The sequence below is a fragment of the Dipteris shenzhenensis genome, chromosome 32 (assembly GCF_047967505.1).
Source record: "Dipteris shenzhenensis isolate YYH24624 ecotype China chromosome 32, Dip_SZ_1.0, whole genome shotgun sequence".
NCBI lineage: Eukaryota > Viridiplantae > Streptophyta > Polypodiopsida > Gleicheniales > Dipteridaceae > Dipteris > Dipteris shenzhenensis.
The window spans coordinates 20,698,399-20,715,826 of record NC_141627.1 but is presented as its reverse complement, the minus strand read 5'-3'; the positions used below and the strand labels follow the sequence as shown (position 1 = coordinate 20,715,826).

At 44.7% G+C, this 17,428-nt stretch overlaps 1 protein-coding gene across 2 annotated transcripts in view; it reads right to left on the bottom strand.

Moving 5' to 3' along the window:
* Positions 1-485: 485 nt before the first annotated feature.
* Positions 486-17,428, bottom strand: part of LOC147880442 (YCF49-like protein) — a 30,025-nt gene continuing 13,082 nt past the window's right edge. For both annotated transcript variants that reach the window (XM_087370986.1, XM_087370987.1), the window contains 2 exons: positions 989-1,057; positions 486-769 (listed from right to left, as the gene is read on the bottom strand). In XM_087370986.1, coding sequence (XP_087227112.1) covers positions 662-769; positions 989-1,057 — 177 coding nt within the window. In that variant the 3' untranslated portion in view covers positions 486-661. The remainder of the gene's footprint in view (positions 770-988; positions 1,058-17,428) is intronic.

Sequence of the window (17,428 nt, the reverse complement as noted above, 5' to 3'; positions counted from 1 at the left end):
GGAAACATTTAAAGTACTATTCCAAAATGCTCATCCTCGGTTGCCTTTGCAAATGGTTCATCACAGGGTACTATCCCCAGCATCTCTCAGGGAATCTCCTGCACCCATTGTAGGCAGATCGTTGAAGGGAAGCTGATTGACAACAGAGATTATTCACAAGTCGGATGGATGCAGTAACGCTAAACAAAGATAATACTTTCATGAAGCAATGGTATACTGGCATCGTTTTTCAGTTTACTGAGCATTTAAAGAAGAGCCACTATTATCTTTGCTCATTAGTTGTTTCTTGATATTGCTCGAGATAAGGACCTATTGTTCTTGGCTCGTCCATCCAAATATACTTATTTGGTTGAATTTTACCTCGCCCATGATACATAACTGGATTTTGGGACAAGTCTGTTTGAGGCTTGTTTATTGGTTTTCAAAGATGTAACGTTCACTTTTTTACTGGATCTGCAAGGGAGCACAAGGAATTTTAGCCTGAATTTGACAAACTTGACTGCTTTATTGATTAGTTTACAAATGTACAACCCAATAGAACAAGGATATTCCATTTAAGAAAAAGTATAACAAAACCATTATTATGTGCTCTCTGAAAACTATCTTTCATTGATGACTAATATGTCATCAGTATGTCCAAAGAACATTAAGTTTCCAAGTCTTATGAGGCCTTTTGGTTCTCTTGTGTTGACTGGTATATACGGAATGCTGCTAGCCACATTGTGAAATTGCCAATCACTGTCAATGCAGCTTGTAAGGCCACCAAAACCTTCAACAACCATGCAATGTGTAAATAAGCCTCTTGACCTTGCAAACTTCAGTTAGAGCTTGTTCAATCATACAATTTTGATGTACATAGGAATGGTCAATCCCTACTTAGATCATCCTGAGTGATTCAGCATTGAAGAAATGAGATATGAAAATAGTGACAGCTTCAACAATATAAACAAATTGGCTTAACCATCACTTTTGAAATCAGTCAGCTCACCTCAAGTGATTCGGCGTTGTAGAAAAAATGCCAGGTACAAGCACACATAGCTCCCCCTAGTAAAGGCACCTACATTTTTAAAAGCGTGCTCAGAAAGCTCATAAGACTTTACACGATTTTGAGATTTCAACGTTTTTGTAATTGTTTGAACAACAAAATTTTAAATTATCTTGTCAAACAATGTGAACCACAATTCCCAAAAATATACACACCCTGTGCCTAGCTGAAACCGTCTCCCATCATTGCACTCCTCTGTCTATACCAGGGCAGTAGGATCATTCCCTTTAAGACAAACACTTACTTATGAATGCGCTTACCAAGCTTCTAGAGGTTAACTTGGACGTTGTGCTACTATGTATAGATAGCATTGAAGATGCAAGTGAAGAGAATAACTTGGAGGTTGTACTGCATTAACATAGATTTTCTTGTTGAGAGGATGTTCTATATAGATAGCGTTGAAGATGTCAATAAGAGGAAGGTCTTATAAAGAAGCTCTCTTTTTCTGCTTAATAGTTCATGCACAAGAGCTCCTGAGGACGCCTCTATTGTTTATTGTGACGTCGTTTAAAAAAAAAAAAACAAGCCCAATTGATCGTTAGCCTGATAGTACAAGAACTTGACTGGTCTTGAAACATGTGAAAGGCAATATTGTCGCATTTTCAGAGTTTGGAGACATTCATAATCTTTGCTGTATATGCTTAAAGACCATGGCAGCCTAGGGTTTCTTGGTTAAGGCCTGTCCTGCAGTAGCAGAGATAATACATAGTAGGTTTCACTCTCTCAACCCATCACAAAAATGCCATCCGAACTGCGCCCAGTGATCCTTGCAGCATTTGCGGCTGCCTGAAGGCAGCCATTCAACTATTTTGCAACGAATTCTAGCATCCTCAGTGCACGGTGATTAAGACATGGTGCTGCATGATGAAGGGACAGTCTGCTTGTACAAATTATGGTTCACACAGTTCTTCAGTAAAGATGGTTGAAGAAAACTTCAGACTCCTTACTGCCCTCACCTTCAGTTTTTGGTGTTTTGGAATATTGAAGCCACAGGTTTTTCACTTAATTAAACCTCAGATTTTTGCAAAGCATACTCTTCCACTATTGCTAAAGGCAGATAAATTGCAGAATTTATAACATGAAAATCACCCCTATCTGCCAGCCCCCGTTTCTCTACCTTCTACACACACACACACACATATAGAAAGAAAGAAAGAAAGACATAAATATCTGCTGGAGGCATTGCATGCCTATGAGACAAAGTACAATCAGAATAGTCTCTCGTACAAGCCACCATGGGCTGATGCAAGGGTGCGCTAGGGCCCTTGCTGAGTGCTTTACTGAGAAACTCAAAACTCAAAAATCAAAGAAAGAAAGAAAGAAAGAAAGATGTATTAACAATCTTTGGGAGGCCTTGCGGGTCTATGAGAAAAGGTACAATCAGAAAAAGTAACTCATATGTGCCACTATGGGCTCAAAGGGCTCGCTAGGGCCCTTGGTGAGTGTTATACTAATAAACTTGAAAACTCAAAACGAGTACTCAAACACAAAACTTGGAAATCCTAAGATGACAAGAGATGTGACCAAGTGCCACCTGTACCCTGGCAGCTCTCTGTTGGGATGTGAAGATATTGTGATCTCCCTCTATTGGGTCATCTTTCGCTGCGGCGGGGGGCGTGGTCTCCTTGATCTCTATATCCAGTGAGTCCTACCAAGAATGACACCTCAGCTCCGACAGTCCCCTCTCAGTAGAGCTGGGATTGGCTGAACCTCCATCATGCGTGCTCTGGTCAACGTGCATCGTGTGTGGTCTTTGTGTCTCTAGCTCCACAACTCTGCGTTGTCTCTTCCCACTGATCCACTCTGCTCTTATATCAGCGAGCTCCTCCTCCTCCACTCCAATATATCCCAAGGCTTAGCTCAAATGTGTAGAAATATGTGACGTGACATTGTGTCCAATCTGTCTCTGTCTCCTATGGCACTGTCACCTCTTGTTGTCTCATCTATCTCAGTAAGGTCCTTCTGTGTTGCCACATCTCAATCAGATGGAGATCAATGCAGACCTGGTCATGAAAGGGGATGATAGAAACTCTATTCCCTAAAACACACTCAGATCACGGGCGATGGCATCTATTATTTCCTCCCAGCCTACTCTCATAGATCGCATAATATTCAATTCATACGTCCTTTTTTCCTTATGCATATCCACGAGACCCTCATCTCCCTAGATGGTTCCCCTTGCCAAATGTCAAGATTTTAGCCTTTCCACTTGGTGCACCATTTACCCCTCTCTTGGGGCACATTTAAAACCACTTGCCCCTTGGCATTATTGCACATTTAGGTGCACCTAGGCCTTAGCACTCAGAACCACCTAGTCAATGCCATTTCACCCTCACCTAGGACCTTGGCAGTTACTTCATTGATTATTACAACAGTCGGTCATCTAAGAGAAAATGCCCACCGATCTTTCCGAGGTCATGCTATCTCGCTAGAGCATAACATTCCTTCCCTCTTCAAGCATCAGCGTCCTCGATGATGAAATCTGGGAACACTCTCCGTAACTGGTATACGGATTCCCAGGTAGCTTCTGATAGAGGTTGACCATGCCATGCAACCAACACCGTGGGTATCTTCCGATTTCGTATTTGCATTGTTCCTCGGTCCAGGATTCTTGTTGGTTTGCGCCTTGCAATATCCTCTATCTCCTGAAACAAAACCACACCCTCGATTAGTGAGTCACCTGTATGCAAAAATTTCTTTAAACGATGAAACACTGGGTGCACCTTACACCCCGGTGGTAATTCTAATTTATAGGCTACCTTGCCTATTCTTTTCAGAATTAACCATGGCCCACAATATCGAGGTGATAACTTAGCACACTCTCTTGAAGTCAATGACTTCGAGTGCGAAGGAACTCTGAGAAAAACTTTTTCTCCTTCCTTAAATACTCTTATAGACCGGTTTTCATCCGCATACACCTTGGCTCTATCCATAGCCTGGCGGATATTGGCTCTCGCAAGTGTTAGCATCTCCCGCATCTGAACCACAAAGTTCGCGGCACTAGGCACTTTCTGAGGTACTCCAACTATAGTTGGATTTGCTGGTCTATAACCATAGTTCAGCTCAAACGGACTGAACCCGGTAGATGAATGTTTTCTATCATTGTAGGCAAACTCCAACAATGGCAACCACTTGTCCCACGTATGTTGCCTCAATGACACATATGCCCTTAGCATATCCTCTAGAGTCTGGTTGACTCTCTCCGTCTGACCATTTGTCTCAGGATGATCCCCACTACTCATTCCCAACTCAGTCCTTAGTGTCTCAAATACCGCTGTCCAAAAATGACCGGTAAATCTGACATCTCTATCTGACACTATGGATCTAGGTAATCCATGTAGACGAAATATATGTCTAATAAACAAATCCGCCACTTGCGGGGCACTAACAGACTCTCTAGTCGGAATGAAGTGAGCCATCTTGGTTAGACGATCAACCACCACAAGGATAGAATCATACCCTCCCTGTGTCGTAGGGCTCTCCCACTTACTTAGTGGTATTTCCAAGGGCTGTAAAAGTCCGAGTGGCTTCACCCGCTCGGCCTTACTTACCAGAAGCTCTGGACAAACTCGTCCACCTTTTGAGTTTCTCTGATCTCGATCATTAGAGCACTCTCTAATACCGTGAAACTCAGGTTATGCATAATGCGAGACAACGCATCAGCTACCTTATTATCTTTTCCTCTTCGGTACCGAATCGTTAGATTAAACTCCTGCATGAGCTCTGCCCACCTAGCTTGGCGGCCCCTCAAGTCAGGCTGTTTACAAAAATGTTTCAAAGTATCATGATCCACATCCACATAAAACTCTGAACCATACAAATAATGCCTCCGTGTTTTCAAAGCATGGATAACAGCATACAACTCCAATTCATGAGTTGGCCAACTCCTTTGAGAGGGAGAAAGCTTCTTGCTTTCAAAGGCTACTGGCCTTCCCTCTTGAAGGAGAACTGCTCCTACCGCAATGCCACTTGCATCGGTTTCTAGAAACAACGGTTTCTGGGGATCAACTATTTTTAACACCGGTCCTGTGACCACAACTTGTTTTATGGTGTTAAAACTTTCTTGTTGATTCTGTCCCCAAATAAAAGGTACTTATCTGAGGTCAGATCAGTCAATGGCGATACTATTCCGGAATATCCTTTGATATGCCTTCGATAAAACTGGACAAATCCCAAGAATGAGCGCAACGTGGTCAGACTCTGAGGGATTGGCCAAGTTAGTATCGCAGCCACTTTCTTCGGATCCATTTCTACCCCCTGTGGAGTAATTATGAATCCTAAATATTCAAGCCTAACCATACATAGTATAGTTTTCTTTTTATTTACATAAAGACTGGCTTTCCTCAAAGTACTGAGCACTACTCTTAAGTGTTCACGATGCTCAGTAATACTTTTACTGAATATCAGGACATCGTCAATAAAATGCACTACGAACTTTCCGATATATGGACGTAGCAAATCGTTCATAAGCATGACGAATGTAGCAGGAGCATTGGTAAGTCCAAAGGGCATTACCAAAAACTCGTAATGACCAAACCTGCTTCTGAAAGCGGTTTTATGCACATCCTCGGCTCTAATCTGGATCTGATGGTAGCCACACTTAAGATCTATCTTGCTGAAAATCACGGCTCCATGTAATGCATCTAGCAAATCATCAATCCGAGCCATCGGATACCTGTGCTTAACAGTGATATTATTCAATGCTCTGTAATCTATACAGAGGCGAAACGTATCATCCTTTTTCTTCTTTAATATCACTGGCGAAGCAAAAGGTGAGAAACTTGGTTGAATCTGTCCCAACTTGAGGTATTCTTCCAGTTGTCTACGCACTTCCGCCTCTTCAGTAAAGCTCATTCTATAGGGAGGTCTATTTACAGGTTCTGCCCCCGGGATCAGTTCAATCTTATGTTGAACATTCCGCTCTGGAGGTAACCCATAAGGTAGTTCATCCCTAAAACATTCAGAGAACTCCTCTGTTATAAAATTAGCCAGCTTGGCCATCTCATCACTTTGCGTAACATCAGTGCTAGCCGAAGAATCATCAACCGGCTCTACCGATGCTGTGCAAAGGAATAAAAACTCTACTCGAGCTTTTCGGATTTCCATCACGGAAACCAACGGTCCCTGAGGTATACCTTTCTCACCTCGCAAGACGTAAAGCACATCATTCATCTTGAATTGATATACGTGCTTTTTCCAATCAATGGCTGGATTCTTCCTAGAATGCCACGCCATACCCAGGGCTATATCTGCATGAGCAAGCTTGGTCATTTCAAAATCAAGCTTCTCAGCATAGTCCTGGATCCGAAGCTCCAACTGAGTAACCCTTTGGTCCCATACTTCAGTTGAACTTCCATCTGCCATCCTGACTGTATACGCATAGTTAGATGGACTTGTCTTTAATTTCAGCCATAGAAACTCTATTCCCTAAAACACACTCAGATCACGGGCGATGGCATCTATTATTTCCTCCCAGCCTACTCTCGTAGATCGCATAATATTCAATTCATACGTCCTTTTTTCCTTCCTTATGCATATCCACGAGACCCTCATCTCCCTAGATCGTTCCCCTTGCCAAATGTCAAGATTTTAGCCTTTCCACTTGGTGCACCATTTACCCCTCTCTTGGGGCACATTTAAAACCACTTGCCCCTTGGCATTATTGCACATTTAGGTGCACCTAGGCCTTAGCACTCAGAACCACCTAGTCAATGCCATTTCACCCTCACCTAGGACCTTGGCAGTTACTTCTCTTGACCATTTCATTTACGCACATTAATTATTACAACAGTTGGTCATCTAAGAGAAAATGCCCACCGATCTTTCCGAGGTCATGCTATCTCGCTAGAGCATAACAGGGGATCAGCCGAGAGAGTGGCCACAAACTGTGCTTCTCCTGAAAGAGACGGTATCATCCATGGATCTCACAGTAGACTAGGCAAGTATATAGGAAAGGCTCCTCTATCTCCACCCCCTCCATTGTGCATAGCCTCCATTGCTCTCTAGGTGAGCCTACGGCTCACCCACCTTGATCCTCAGTTGATGGGATGAGACTCGCATCTGTCCAATTGGCAATCATTAGCACACATGAGACTCATATGTCCTTCAGATGCCGAGCTCTGATTATCATTCTATCCTTTGATACTCTCAAAAAGTGGTCATGATAGAACAGTATCTTGGTGGGGAATTCTTGGTTCCACCCCAAAGTCCGAGATGTATCGAGCTCAAGTAGATCCAACCGTATGATACAATTGATCTCATCTCGTGGGAGTACGGGGGACGGGAACCCAAGTTGTACTAGAAGAGGAGAGTTGGTCTATCCGCACACCTTGACTGGAAAACCATCTGGATATGTGTGTGTACCAAGCCGTGCTGACCCCTCTCCCAGCTAGTCGTCTAGATGACTCTATTGCCAACCTTTTTAGTCTCCAAAAAGCCCAAACCCTGTGAAGATATCACTATGAAAGATGGCATCATTCTTTCATGGAGAACTCTTCCTGGACTATTTGCTGAGGGACTGAGGGCTTATTCCAAATCATCCTGAAGCCCCCTTGTAGCCTCTCAAATCTCCGCCAATTGATCACTATAAATGGTTGTCAATCTCACTAGTGTATCAAATATCCATCCCTTTGTTGGGGGTCCTGGAAGTATGCTTAAAAGCAATGTCGCTCTAGCATCAGAGCTCCCTACCCTTGTGCAAGCCATGTCTTGGCTGCATGAGTCATCATGAAAATTGGTCCCGTGAAGAGAAAATAGGAGATGTGATCAACTATGATACTAGTGCCTTGGCAGTCCTTCGATGGGATTTGAAGGATCTCATATCTGACTCTGTCAGGTCGTCTCATATCTGGCTTTGTCGGGTCATCTTTTGCTAGGTGGGGGTCATGGTCTTTGTGATCTCTATATCTGATGGGGTATCGCTAGAGTGATACCTCGACTTTGATAGTTCCCTCTGAGTAGAGTCGGGATAAATTGAATCTCCACATGCTCTGGTCCGTCTCTCACCAGTGTGATCTTTGTGGCTTTGGCTCTATAACTCCTTGTCAGCTCTTTCCGCAGATCCACTCTGTCCTTAGATTAGCTAGCTCCACTCCACTAACTCTTGGTGCTGAATTGAACATGTACAAGCTTGTAACATTCCACTATATCCAGTCTAGCTCTGTCTCTCATGTCACCGTCACTTCTTGCTCTCTAATAAACCGATGCAAAGTGGTCTGACTATGTGTCCCTCCTAATTTATTTTACACCACCCTTGCTGGTCTCTCTCTTACTTGCCTACCTATATTGGTTGTCCCACTGCGCGCAGTCCGCATCCGTTGTCATTGCAGTGCTTTGTTGTGTGAGTATTAGTCCGGCAAATCGCACACCACTGCTGATTCATCGCGCACTCCATTTTAGAATGCCCCGGATTTCTGTAGTGTACACACCAAAGATCTGCATTCGGATGCCTTGCTGAGTGACTTGCAGACGCTGTGGAGTTCCCTTTCCCTCTCGAGGTCTTTTTAGGCTTCTTAACCTCCTCTGCCTCCGATTCATCACTAGTTTCTTCCGATGAATTTTTTGCTCAACTATCCTCGCCCGACTCTTCATCACTATTTCTTTATTTTTTCCTTGAAGACTGCTTTCTCGATTTGCCCTTACTCTTGGATGATCGTCTGTGCTTTGCTGTTCCCCCTTGCAAGGCTTCATCCGCCTGAATTGCTTGATTGATTAGGTCGTTCAAGGGTAAAGTGACCTTGTCTGCAGTGTGCACATCCTTGGCTAGACCACTGATAAAATAATCGTTCAACAGCTCCACTCCTAGTCGTTGAGTCACTGGAACCCTTTGCAAAAGTTGGTGGTACTGAGCCGCGTAGTCCTCCACGTCCTGATCACCTTCCTCAAGATCCTAAGCCCCTCCAACGTCTGCGAAATCGTTTTCTCCTTACGAAACCGTCGCAAAAAAGCGACCTTGATTTTATTGTTATTTTGGAAGTGGTGCAAGGCATACTCTGCCAACCAACGTGACGCTTTAGCCTCTAACGTGGACTCAAAGATTGCCCCCTTCTGCACTGGATCCACCACACCACGCACGTTGAGAGTGTAAATTTTATCAAATTGGCAAATGTGGGCATCCGGATCATCACAAGTCTTCCCTTGGAATTTTGTATACTTCACATTAGCCGCCGCCATTGCGAGTGGATTGGCTGGAATGACCTAGACAATTGGTGCCCGTAGCACTGGTCCCACAGCTGCCGTCGTTGCTTGCGAAGTGAAGAATAAACCACGAACTACCAACAAAACGCCGCTTGTCGGTAAAGATGGCTCACTTAACACACGTCGGTCCCATGGAAAGGGCTGCACCGCATCGTCCGCACTCAGATTGCGGTTGGCAACGAACAAGGCTCCGTGCGTTCTCTTGCGGGCTGCTTTGGCTCCAACTGGACAGCACCATGTCCCAGTATACCACCACCAACATCTTGCGGAGTCTGTTGAACATCTCGATCCACATGTAAGTCTCCGTTTGCAGAGAGAGACGGTCTAGGCCAACGGGATAGCCTCCTTGTCGGTACTAGCAGATCTAAAGATCCTTGCGACCTCGTTCGCATTCATGCCGCGGGTTAGTACCGCAATTCGACGAGTGAAATGATCAATACCCACATGAAGCATCCAAACTTGACGAACCAATTCGCTCGTGAAATGGCGATCACCGAAACGAGCATGATGGTGCTGTGTATTCATCGCAAAAAGATCCTCGAGCATAGTGCTGAGTTGTCGTCGTCTCCGGACGACAAGTGCTTGCAAGTCTATCAATGAACCCTTCGGTCGTGGGTGCGTCACATGCTGTCCCTCCCGGCAATGCTGACACGAATGGTGCGCCATAAGGCTCGATGCACACCCCACATGTATGAGAACTTCTGAGTTAATCGTGATCGTCAATCTGTAACACCCTAAGCCACAGGGGCTACGGAAAGTAGATAACACGCATACTCACACACACGCAACACAGAGTATGAGGAAAAGAATGAAGACACAATGTATCCGAATCCATGAAATGCAATGCATAATGATCAATAGACACTTAGTTCCGTGGATATACAATGTATGTGATTGCAACTGCTGACTGGAGGGTTGCGGCCACTTGCGCCCCTTGGGATCTGCGCTCACCCCGCATGCTGTTAATGCCTTAACACTGACAATGCTCTACCACTCTCAAAGGTCTGTGCAGACCCCAACTTTGTGCTCCAAACAACGATGAAGATGCATGCCGCTCCTCTATCAACTTGAATTGTGAATCTTACACTAGTCTTTCCCATGCTAAAGAGCAAACCAATAGAGCAGAATTTATCAGCTCTACCACCACGACGTAATCCAAAAACCTAATGATGCGGTTACTATCTGTCGACCCCTATATCCATCATGGATTAGTAGCATTTATATCATGTGTCATTGCTCTACGCATTCCATATCCAATCCCAACTTTGAATTGTCTCGCTGACTTGCACTGAATTCTACTCAACCTATCATCTAATCATACGCACGATGGAGCACATCCCCCTTCACAACATAGCCGCGACCTGTCTATTATCCTATTCTCGGTCGCTCCACGCGCTGATCCCAAATGTAATGCTAAAGTCTTTCCACCCTTTGAGAAATTCACAGGCATCTGAGCAGCCTTTCTCCTTCCAACCAAACCACCTTCCATCTCATGCTCTACATGGCTTAGCTTGAATCTTAATTTCTTGCTTAAATGTAATTCTTAATTTTCACTTCAATTCAAAGCATGGACACAAGGTGCCCCAATTTCCTACAAGGCTCCTTGTTATATTTGGCTAGTTGCTAAGCCTTAGTCCTTGTCTCCATGCATTTCATCAATTAAGCCCTTTTGGGTATTCAACTAATTCACTAACATTATTCTTTTCCCTAGGCACATACTCCTAGATACATAGTTATTAAATTAGCCCAAACTAATTTGCATGGAGGCCTCATAGCCTTCTCTAATGGTTTTCTTTCATCCGGTTCTTTACTTTTCCTGTGTATTCTTCCCCCCTACTTGGTTTAAGGGAGTGATGTTGGCATTTCTCTAGTTTTAGTGTAAACCTTGTAGGGGGGTATGTTCAAGGTTACTAAGATTTAGGGGGCTTGAAGATCTCTACCACTTGGCAGACTGCCATGTAGACAGATACATAGGAGTTTTAAGGTGGTTGTTTAGAGACTTATCTCTTTCCTTGCACAATTTGTGGAGGTACTTGAGTCTAGAGGACTCGTGAGAGTTGTGGCTTGTGCGACTCATGAGAGTTGCCTACATAGCTCGTGGTGGCTGGCAGCAGCATATGTGACTTTTGGATTGCAGCAAGAACATTAGAGCAGCAACATCTCAGCCTTATAAATCTGCAGCAGATGGTTGTGGTTTTTCACTCTTTGTGTGTGGAGTTCTCTCAAGTCTTTACGTGATATGACAGCTATCCTATGTGATGTGGTATCGCTTGGATTTTCTTGTGAATCTTAGTCATCAGTTGTCTACCTCTTTGCAATACTGCAAAAAGCTTGGTCGGGATGAGCAGTAATCATTTAAGATAGTCCTTTTTTGTTTATGTCATTGTGTGAAATCTTTTCTACATGTGTTCCATTTTTGGATTGATGAAAGAAAGTATCATGCGCGATTTCAAGAGTGAGATTTGAGAGCATTTTCCAACAGGGGGTAGAGTGGTTAGATGATGAAGGGCCAAGGAGTGGTGTAAACAAGAAAAAGAAATGTCTATTGGATAAAGGGGATGGAGAATTCTAGAGAAAGGAGGAATTGTGAAGAGATCCAAGGAGTGTGGATGTAAAAAGAGAGAAAAAAAAGAGAAAGGCCGGCTACTTGACAATTGGAAGAAATCTCATGTGGAAACGGCTGAGAATTGTACAAATATATTTGATGGAATGAAGAACAATTTGGTCCTTGTCACGAGGGCGTGATTTCTAGTGCCTGCCTGCATGTGGGCAAGACCCTAGGAAAACAAGGGGCGAGGTCAAGGGTTGCTTGATGTGCTAGAACCCATAGCATTTGTGCCTTGGGGGTAAATGTCAGGTCTAGGGCCAACAGGGGCCCAAAGAACCTTAGAAATTGAAGTTTGTCATTGGTTTGGTCCCACTAGAGCGGGCAAGGGGAAAATGAGCTCTAAGTTAGTCATTGGTGTTGACCAACTATGGCTTAGGGGCAAATTAAAGCCCCTAGGGGAAAACTAAAACGTGGCCTGCCAAGTCACAAGCCCATGCAATTGATTTTTGGAAAGGAATTCCATGGAAGGCTCCTGGCAAGCTAACATGCATAAGGAGTCGTCGTGAGCTTGTAGAGGGGCGACATCATGTACGGGAGCAAAGGTCGGTGACTGGCTATGTGTACGGATGAGAGCGAAGCTGTCTATGGGACTGTGTATGACAGAATGGCCGTATGGGATGGAGCATGTGTGCTTACGACTGTGAGTACGGGCTGCAAAGGTGATGTTGTACGGAACTGCCATATGGAATGCAGTATGGGCTGTTAGTCGTACGGATGGGCTGAACAGAATTGTAGGAAGAGGCTGAGTACCACTTGCGGCTGTACATGTTGTACGGATTATCCTTCCTAGAACATGCCGTACAATTTACACAGCTCACGCACGGGAGCTGTCCGTACGGCTGGAGCTATCCGGAAAGATTCTGTTGTGCAGTACAGACTGCACCGTGGGTGTTGAACGCAGAACCTATGAGGCTGAACGTTGTTGTACGAATGAAAATGAACAGGCTGGTTGCCACTTTTCACCAGTGGGCTCTAGACGTCATCACCGGTTGAGAGCTTGGGCTGACTGCATGCATAGTGCTTTGTCAATTGGTTGTGAGCTGTCTAGAAGGGCCTGGCTGGTCACACAGAGTATGCTCTCTTTGCAGTCTATTTTTGGAAGACCTATGTTGTGCAGGGGGATTCCATAGAGGATAATTTCATGCTGTTTTCAGGCTTCCACTAATGCTGGCTGTATTTGTATGCTTTATTCTCTGCTCGGAGCAGATAAATGGATAGGTGGGCCCTGGTAATGGTTATTGTGGGCTGTGTGCCTGGTGAGGCTACCAGAAACAGTCTTGGGCTGAGTGCCTTTTGTTGGATCAGCATTGAATGCTTACTATGAAGCTTGGTGAGAGTATTGCATAGCAAGGTGTAAGCATTGGGGGCATTGATGCCTACCAAAGTGTGAAGCATTGCCAATGGATGCTAGCTGTGTATCCTTGTCCTGAGCAGGTGAATGGCTAAGAGGGCACTCAAGGCAGCTAAGGGAGTCTGTGTGACCAAGTATCGGTTGCTAGGAACAGGCCTAAGCTGAGTGCAAGTGTTTTGGACCTGAAATGGATGCTCTTTAGCTATGCTTGATGGAGGTCACTTTCAGTAGAGATTATGCTTTTGTTTCTTTAAGAGATGGGTCACATGCAGGCAGTGATTGCTAGGCTTGGAATGGGAAGTATCCCTAGAACCCGGAGAGGGATGGCACAGGTGTGACTGCCTTAGTGTTTGCTGTGTTGTGATGCCAGTTCTCTTATGGAAATTAAGTTGATGTCTTAGGATGTATGATGTTAATAGGGTGAAAGACTACTGGACATGACAGTCCTGGACAGTGGATAAAGCTTATGTATGCTTTCCCTTTTCTGCTTTGAGTGGATAGTTTGCTAATTGGGTACTAGTGACACTTTGGGGAACTGTGTGCCCAAGTGTGGTTACTAGTGACAGTTCCGGGCTGTGTGCAAGCTTCTTGGACTACGGATGGAGACCTTCTGCCAGGAGTGGTGAGAGCAGTGAACAGTAAAGGCTTTGTAGGGTATGTGGATGCCTACTGGGATGTGGAATGCCCCAGTTGTAAGAAGGCATGTATCCTTTATGTAGCCTGGAATTCTGGGTCTCTCACTTAATTAAAGAAATACCAAAAGGGGCGCCAAGGTTTGGGGCCAATCTGTGTCTTTATTTTTGGGTAGGGGTGGCACCCTAGCTCCCAATCTGCTGGTAATACTTTTGCTGAATTGTTATTGTAACAGTGTGGACTGGTTACTTCTTAGTTTTACTGCCCTTTGATTTATTGAAGGCCGGTTTCATGGTTCCATTGTCGTCTAGTCCAGTTTGGATATCTGGCTTTCACCCAGGCGACCCGGGTTCAAGAAGAGCATTGAATGCATGTGAGTTGGTACTCACTGTGTAATCTCTTTGTGGCACTCTTCAATTAATAAAGAAATAAGAAAGGGGCGCCAAGGCTTTGGGGCCAGTCTGTGTCTTTGTGTTTGAGCAGGAGCGCTCTAGCTCCCCCTATCTGTCTGTGGAGTGTTTGCGGAGTATTCTTTAGTGAAGGATTTTGTTTGGTTAATGTTCTACCACCCTCTTGTTGGCCTTAGGCTGGTTTCATGGTTCCGTTGCAGGGACCTCACCAACTTTCTCAAGGGGGTAAGTCCGTGGTTCCTTTGGTGAGGAGACATCACCATCTTCTTTAAGGAGGTGAGTTTGTGGTTGTCTCTTGTGCAAGTCTTGCTTGCTGTAATTGTATTGCAGCAAGGAGAATTCAGCAAGTATGTCACACAATGATGAGGATTGGGATAGCAGACAAGAGTCTGCTCAAGATGGACAATCTTTGTTTGAGGGAGCTTCTATATGATGATGATCATAATGCTGATAGGCAGCCATATGGGCCTATGCCATTGAATGGACAGCCAATAGTCATGCCAAGTGGACACGGTGCTCCATTGCCACAGTTTCTTCATGGTCCTAGTGTTGATTTGCATGGTGAAGGCAATGGTTTTCAACATGCAAATCAGGAACAACAAGTCATTCCGCATCCCTTAGTGCATCCAGGATATTTTCATGGTGGTTCTGTGTTTCAAGCAATGGCTGACCAAGTTGGGAATGGTAAAAGAATGCTTGGAAATCACCCTGTTGGTTTTTATCCTGGAGTGCGAGGAATACAAGGTACTATGCTTGGGGGTATGCTAGTGGGAATGCATAGAGTTATGAATGGAAACACTGGCATGCAGCCAAGAATGCAAAGTGGAATGCATGGCATTATGGGAACTCTTGTAGGCATGCTTGGTATGCATGGCACTGGGGCTGGCATAGCAAACCCTGCTATGGGTAATGGCAATGTTGGTGAGGCTTATGCTGTCCACTGTGATGTATGTGAGAATAGCATTGGCGCAATCCTCATGTAGAATTTTTGGGTTGTTGCCTAAGAGGGTAGAATGTTGCAGAATGCTGAAAGAAATTTCAAGTATATGAGAAAGAGTTGCTAGCTGTGGCTCTTGCTCTTTCTGCGTGGGAGCATTACTTGCTAGGGGCTGATTTCACTGTGCAGATGATCATCTGACCTTGAGATATTTTCGTCACTCAGACTAGTTTGTCTGAGAAGCGTATGCATTGAGTCCTGAATTGAATGCAATAACAGACTAGTATGTAGAGGATGAGGAGTCTGCAAGGTTCTAGGATCAGATGTCTGATGGACAGCAGCATTTGCATTATACTTTCAGAGATGCATGGTCGTCTCTGGTCTTACAAGCAGTTTGGGCCTAGTGTGCAGGGCATCGATGTAACTGATGCTTTAGTGAAAGCAGTGCAGACTTTCTTTGGCCATCTTTGTGACAAGAGATGGATGCTTTTGTAGGGATTTGCATCGTATGTTAGCATATGAGTGATGTAGCTTACTGTTTGAAGCTACCAGATCTTTGAAGGATTCACAATGCTTGAAATGTGAATCTTCTCAAATCTTTTCAAGAGATGTACCAGAAAATATGCCTTCTGTGTGTAGCCAAAAGTTGGGGTACTTGATGATATCTTAGTTCTGGAGCAGGTATTGGCACATAAGGGAAGGAAAGTCAGAGGTAAAGTTTATCTGGTTTGTATGTGAAGTGGCTGGAAGAGGGTGATCTGGTAGATACACCTCATTTCTTTCACCTTTACTTGGAAACTCTTTAGCTTGAGCCGACTATGATTGTGGTTCCTTCAGGCTCAGCAGAGCGTGGGTCCAGAGCATGGCCTGATGCTCAAGAGAGGGGTAGAACCTCTGTCTCTTTGTACAGACAGGCTTATATATTTGGAGGTTGCTTGGTGACATTGTATGTTTTACCCAAGGTACTGTGTGTTGACAGTATATCTGCCTTGGGACTTCTATGATCAGTGTACTAGTCACTATGAGGTTTTTGCAGTGTATATGGATTGCCACCCTAGGCTCTGAACAATCATATATGCTATGCCAATTTGTGATACATGCTTTAATGATGGTATATTCACATGTATTTCAGAATGCAATCAAGGACGCTTGCAATGTTTCAAGAAGGGGTATGTCACGAGGGTGTGATTTCTAGTGCATGCATATTGGCCTACATGTGGATAGGACCCTGGGAAAACAAGGGGCGAGGTCAAGGGTTGCTTGATGTGCTAGAACCCCGGGGGCAAATGTAAGGTCTAGGGCCAAGAGGGGCCCAAAGAACCTTAGAAATTGAAGTTTGTCATTGGTTTGGTCCCACTAGAGGGGAAAATGAGCTCTAAGTTGGTTATTGGTGTTGACCAACTAGGGCTTAGGGACAAATTAAAGCCCTAGGGGCAAACTAAAATGTGGCCTACCAAGTGGCAAGCCCATACAATTGATTTTTGGAAAGGAATTCCATGGAAGGCTCATAAGCCAACGGGCGTAAGGAGTCGTGAGCTTCTAGAGGGGCGGCATCACGTACGGGAGCAAAGGTCCGTGGCTGGCTATGTGTACAAACGGGAGCGAAGCTGTCTATGGGACTGTGTACGACAAAATGGCCGTACGGGATGAAGTATGTGTGCTTACGACTGGGAGTACGGGCTACAAAGGTGATGTGGTACGGAACTGTAGTAGGGAATGCAGTATGGGCTGTTAGTTGTACGGATGGGCTGAGCAGAATTGCAGGCAGAGGCTGAGTACCACTTGTGGCCGTACATGTTGTACGGATTATCTTTCCTAGAATATGCCGTACAATTTACACAGTTCACGTATGGGAGCTGTCCGTAGGGCTGGAGCTATATGGAAAGATTCTGTTGTGCAGTACAGTCTGCACCGTGGGTGTTGAACACAGAACCTATGAGGCTGAACGTTGTTGTACGAATGCAAATGAACAGGCTGGTCGTCACTTTTCACCCATGGGTTCTGGACGTCATTACCGGTTGAGAGCTTGGGCTGACTGCTTGCATAGTGCTTTGTCAGTTGGTTGTGAGCTGTCCAGAAGGGGCTGGCTGGTCACACAGTATTCTCTCTTTGCAGTCTATTTTTGGAAGACCTATGTTGTGCAGGGGGATTCCACAGAGGATAATTTCATGCTTTGTTCAGGCTTCCACTAATGATGGCTATATTTGTATGCTTTATTCTCTGCTCGGAGCAGCTAAATGGCTAGGTG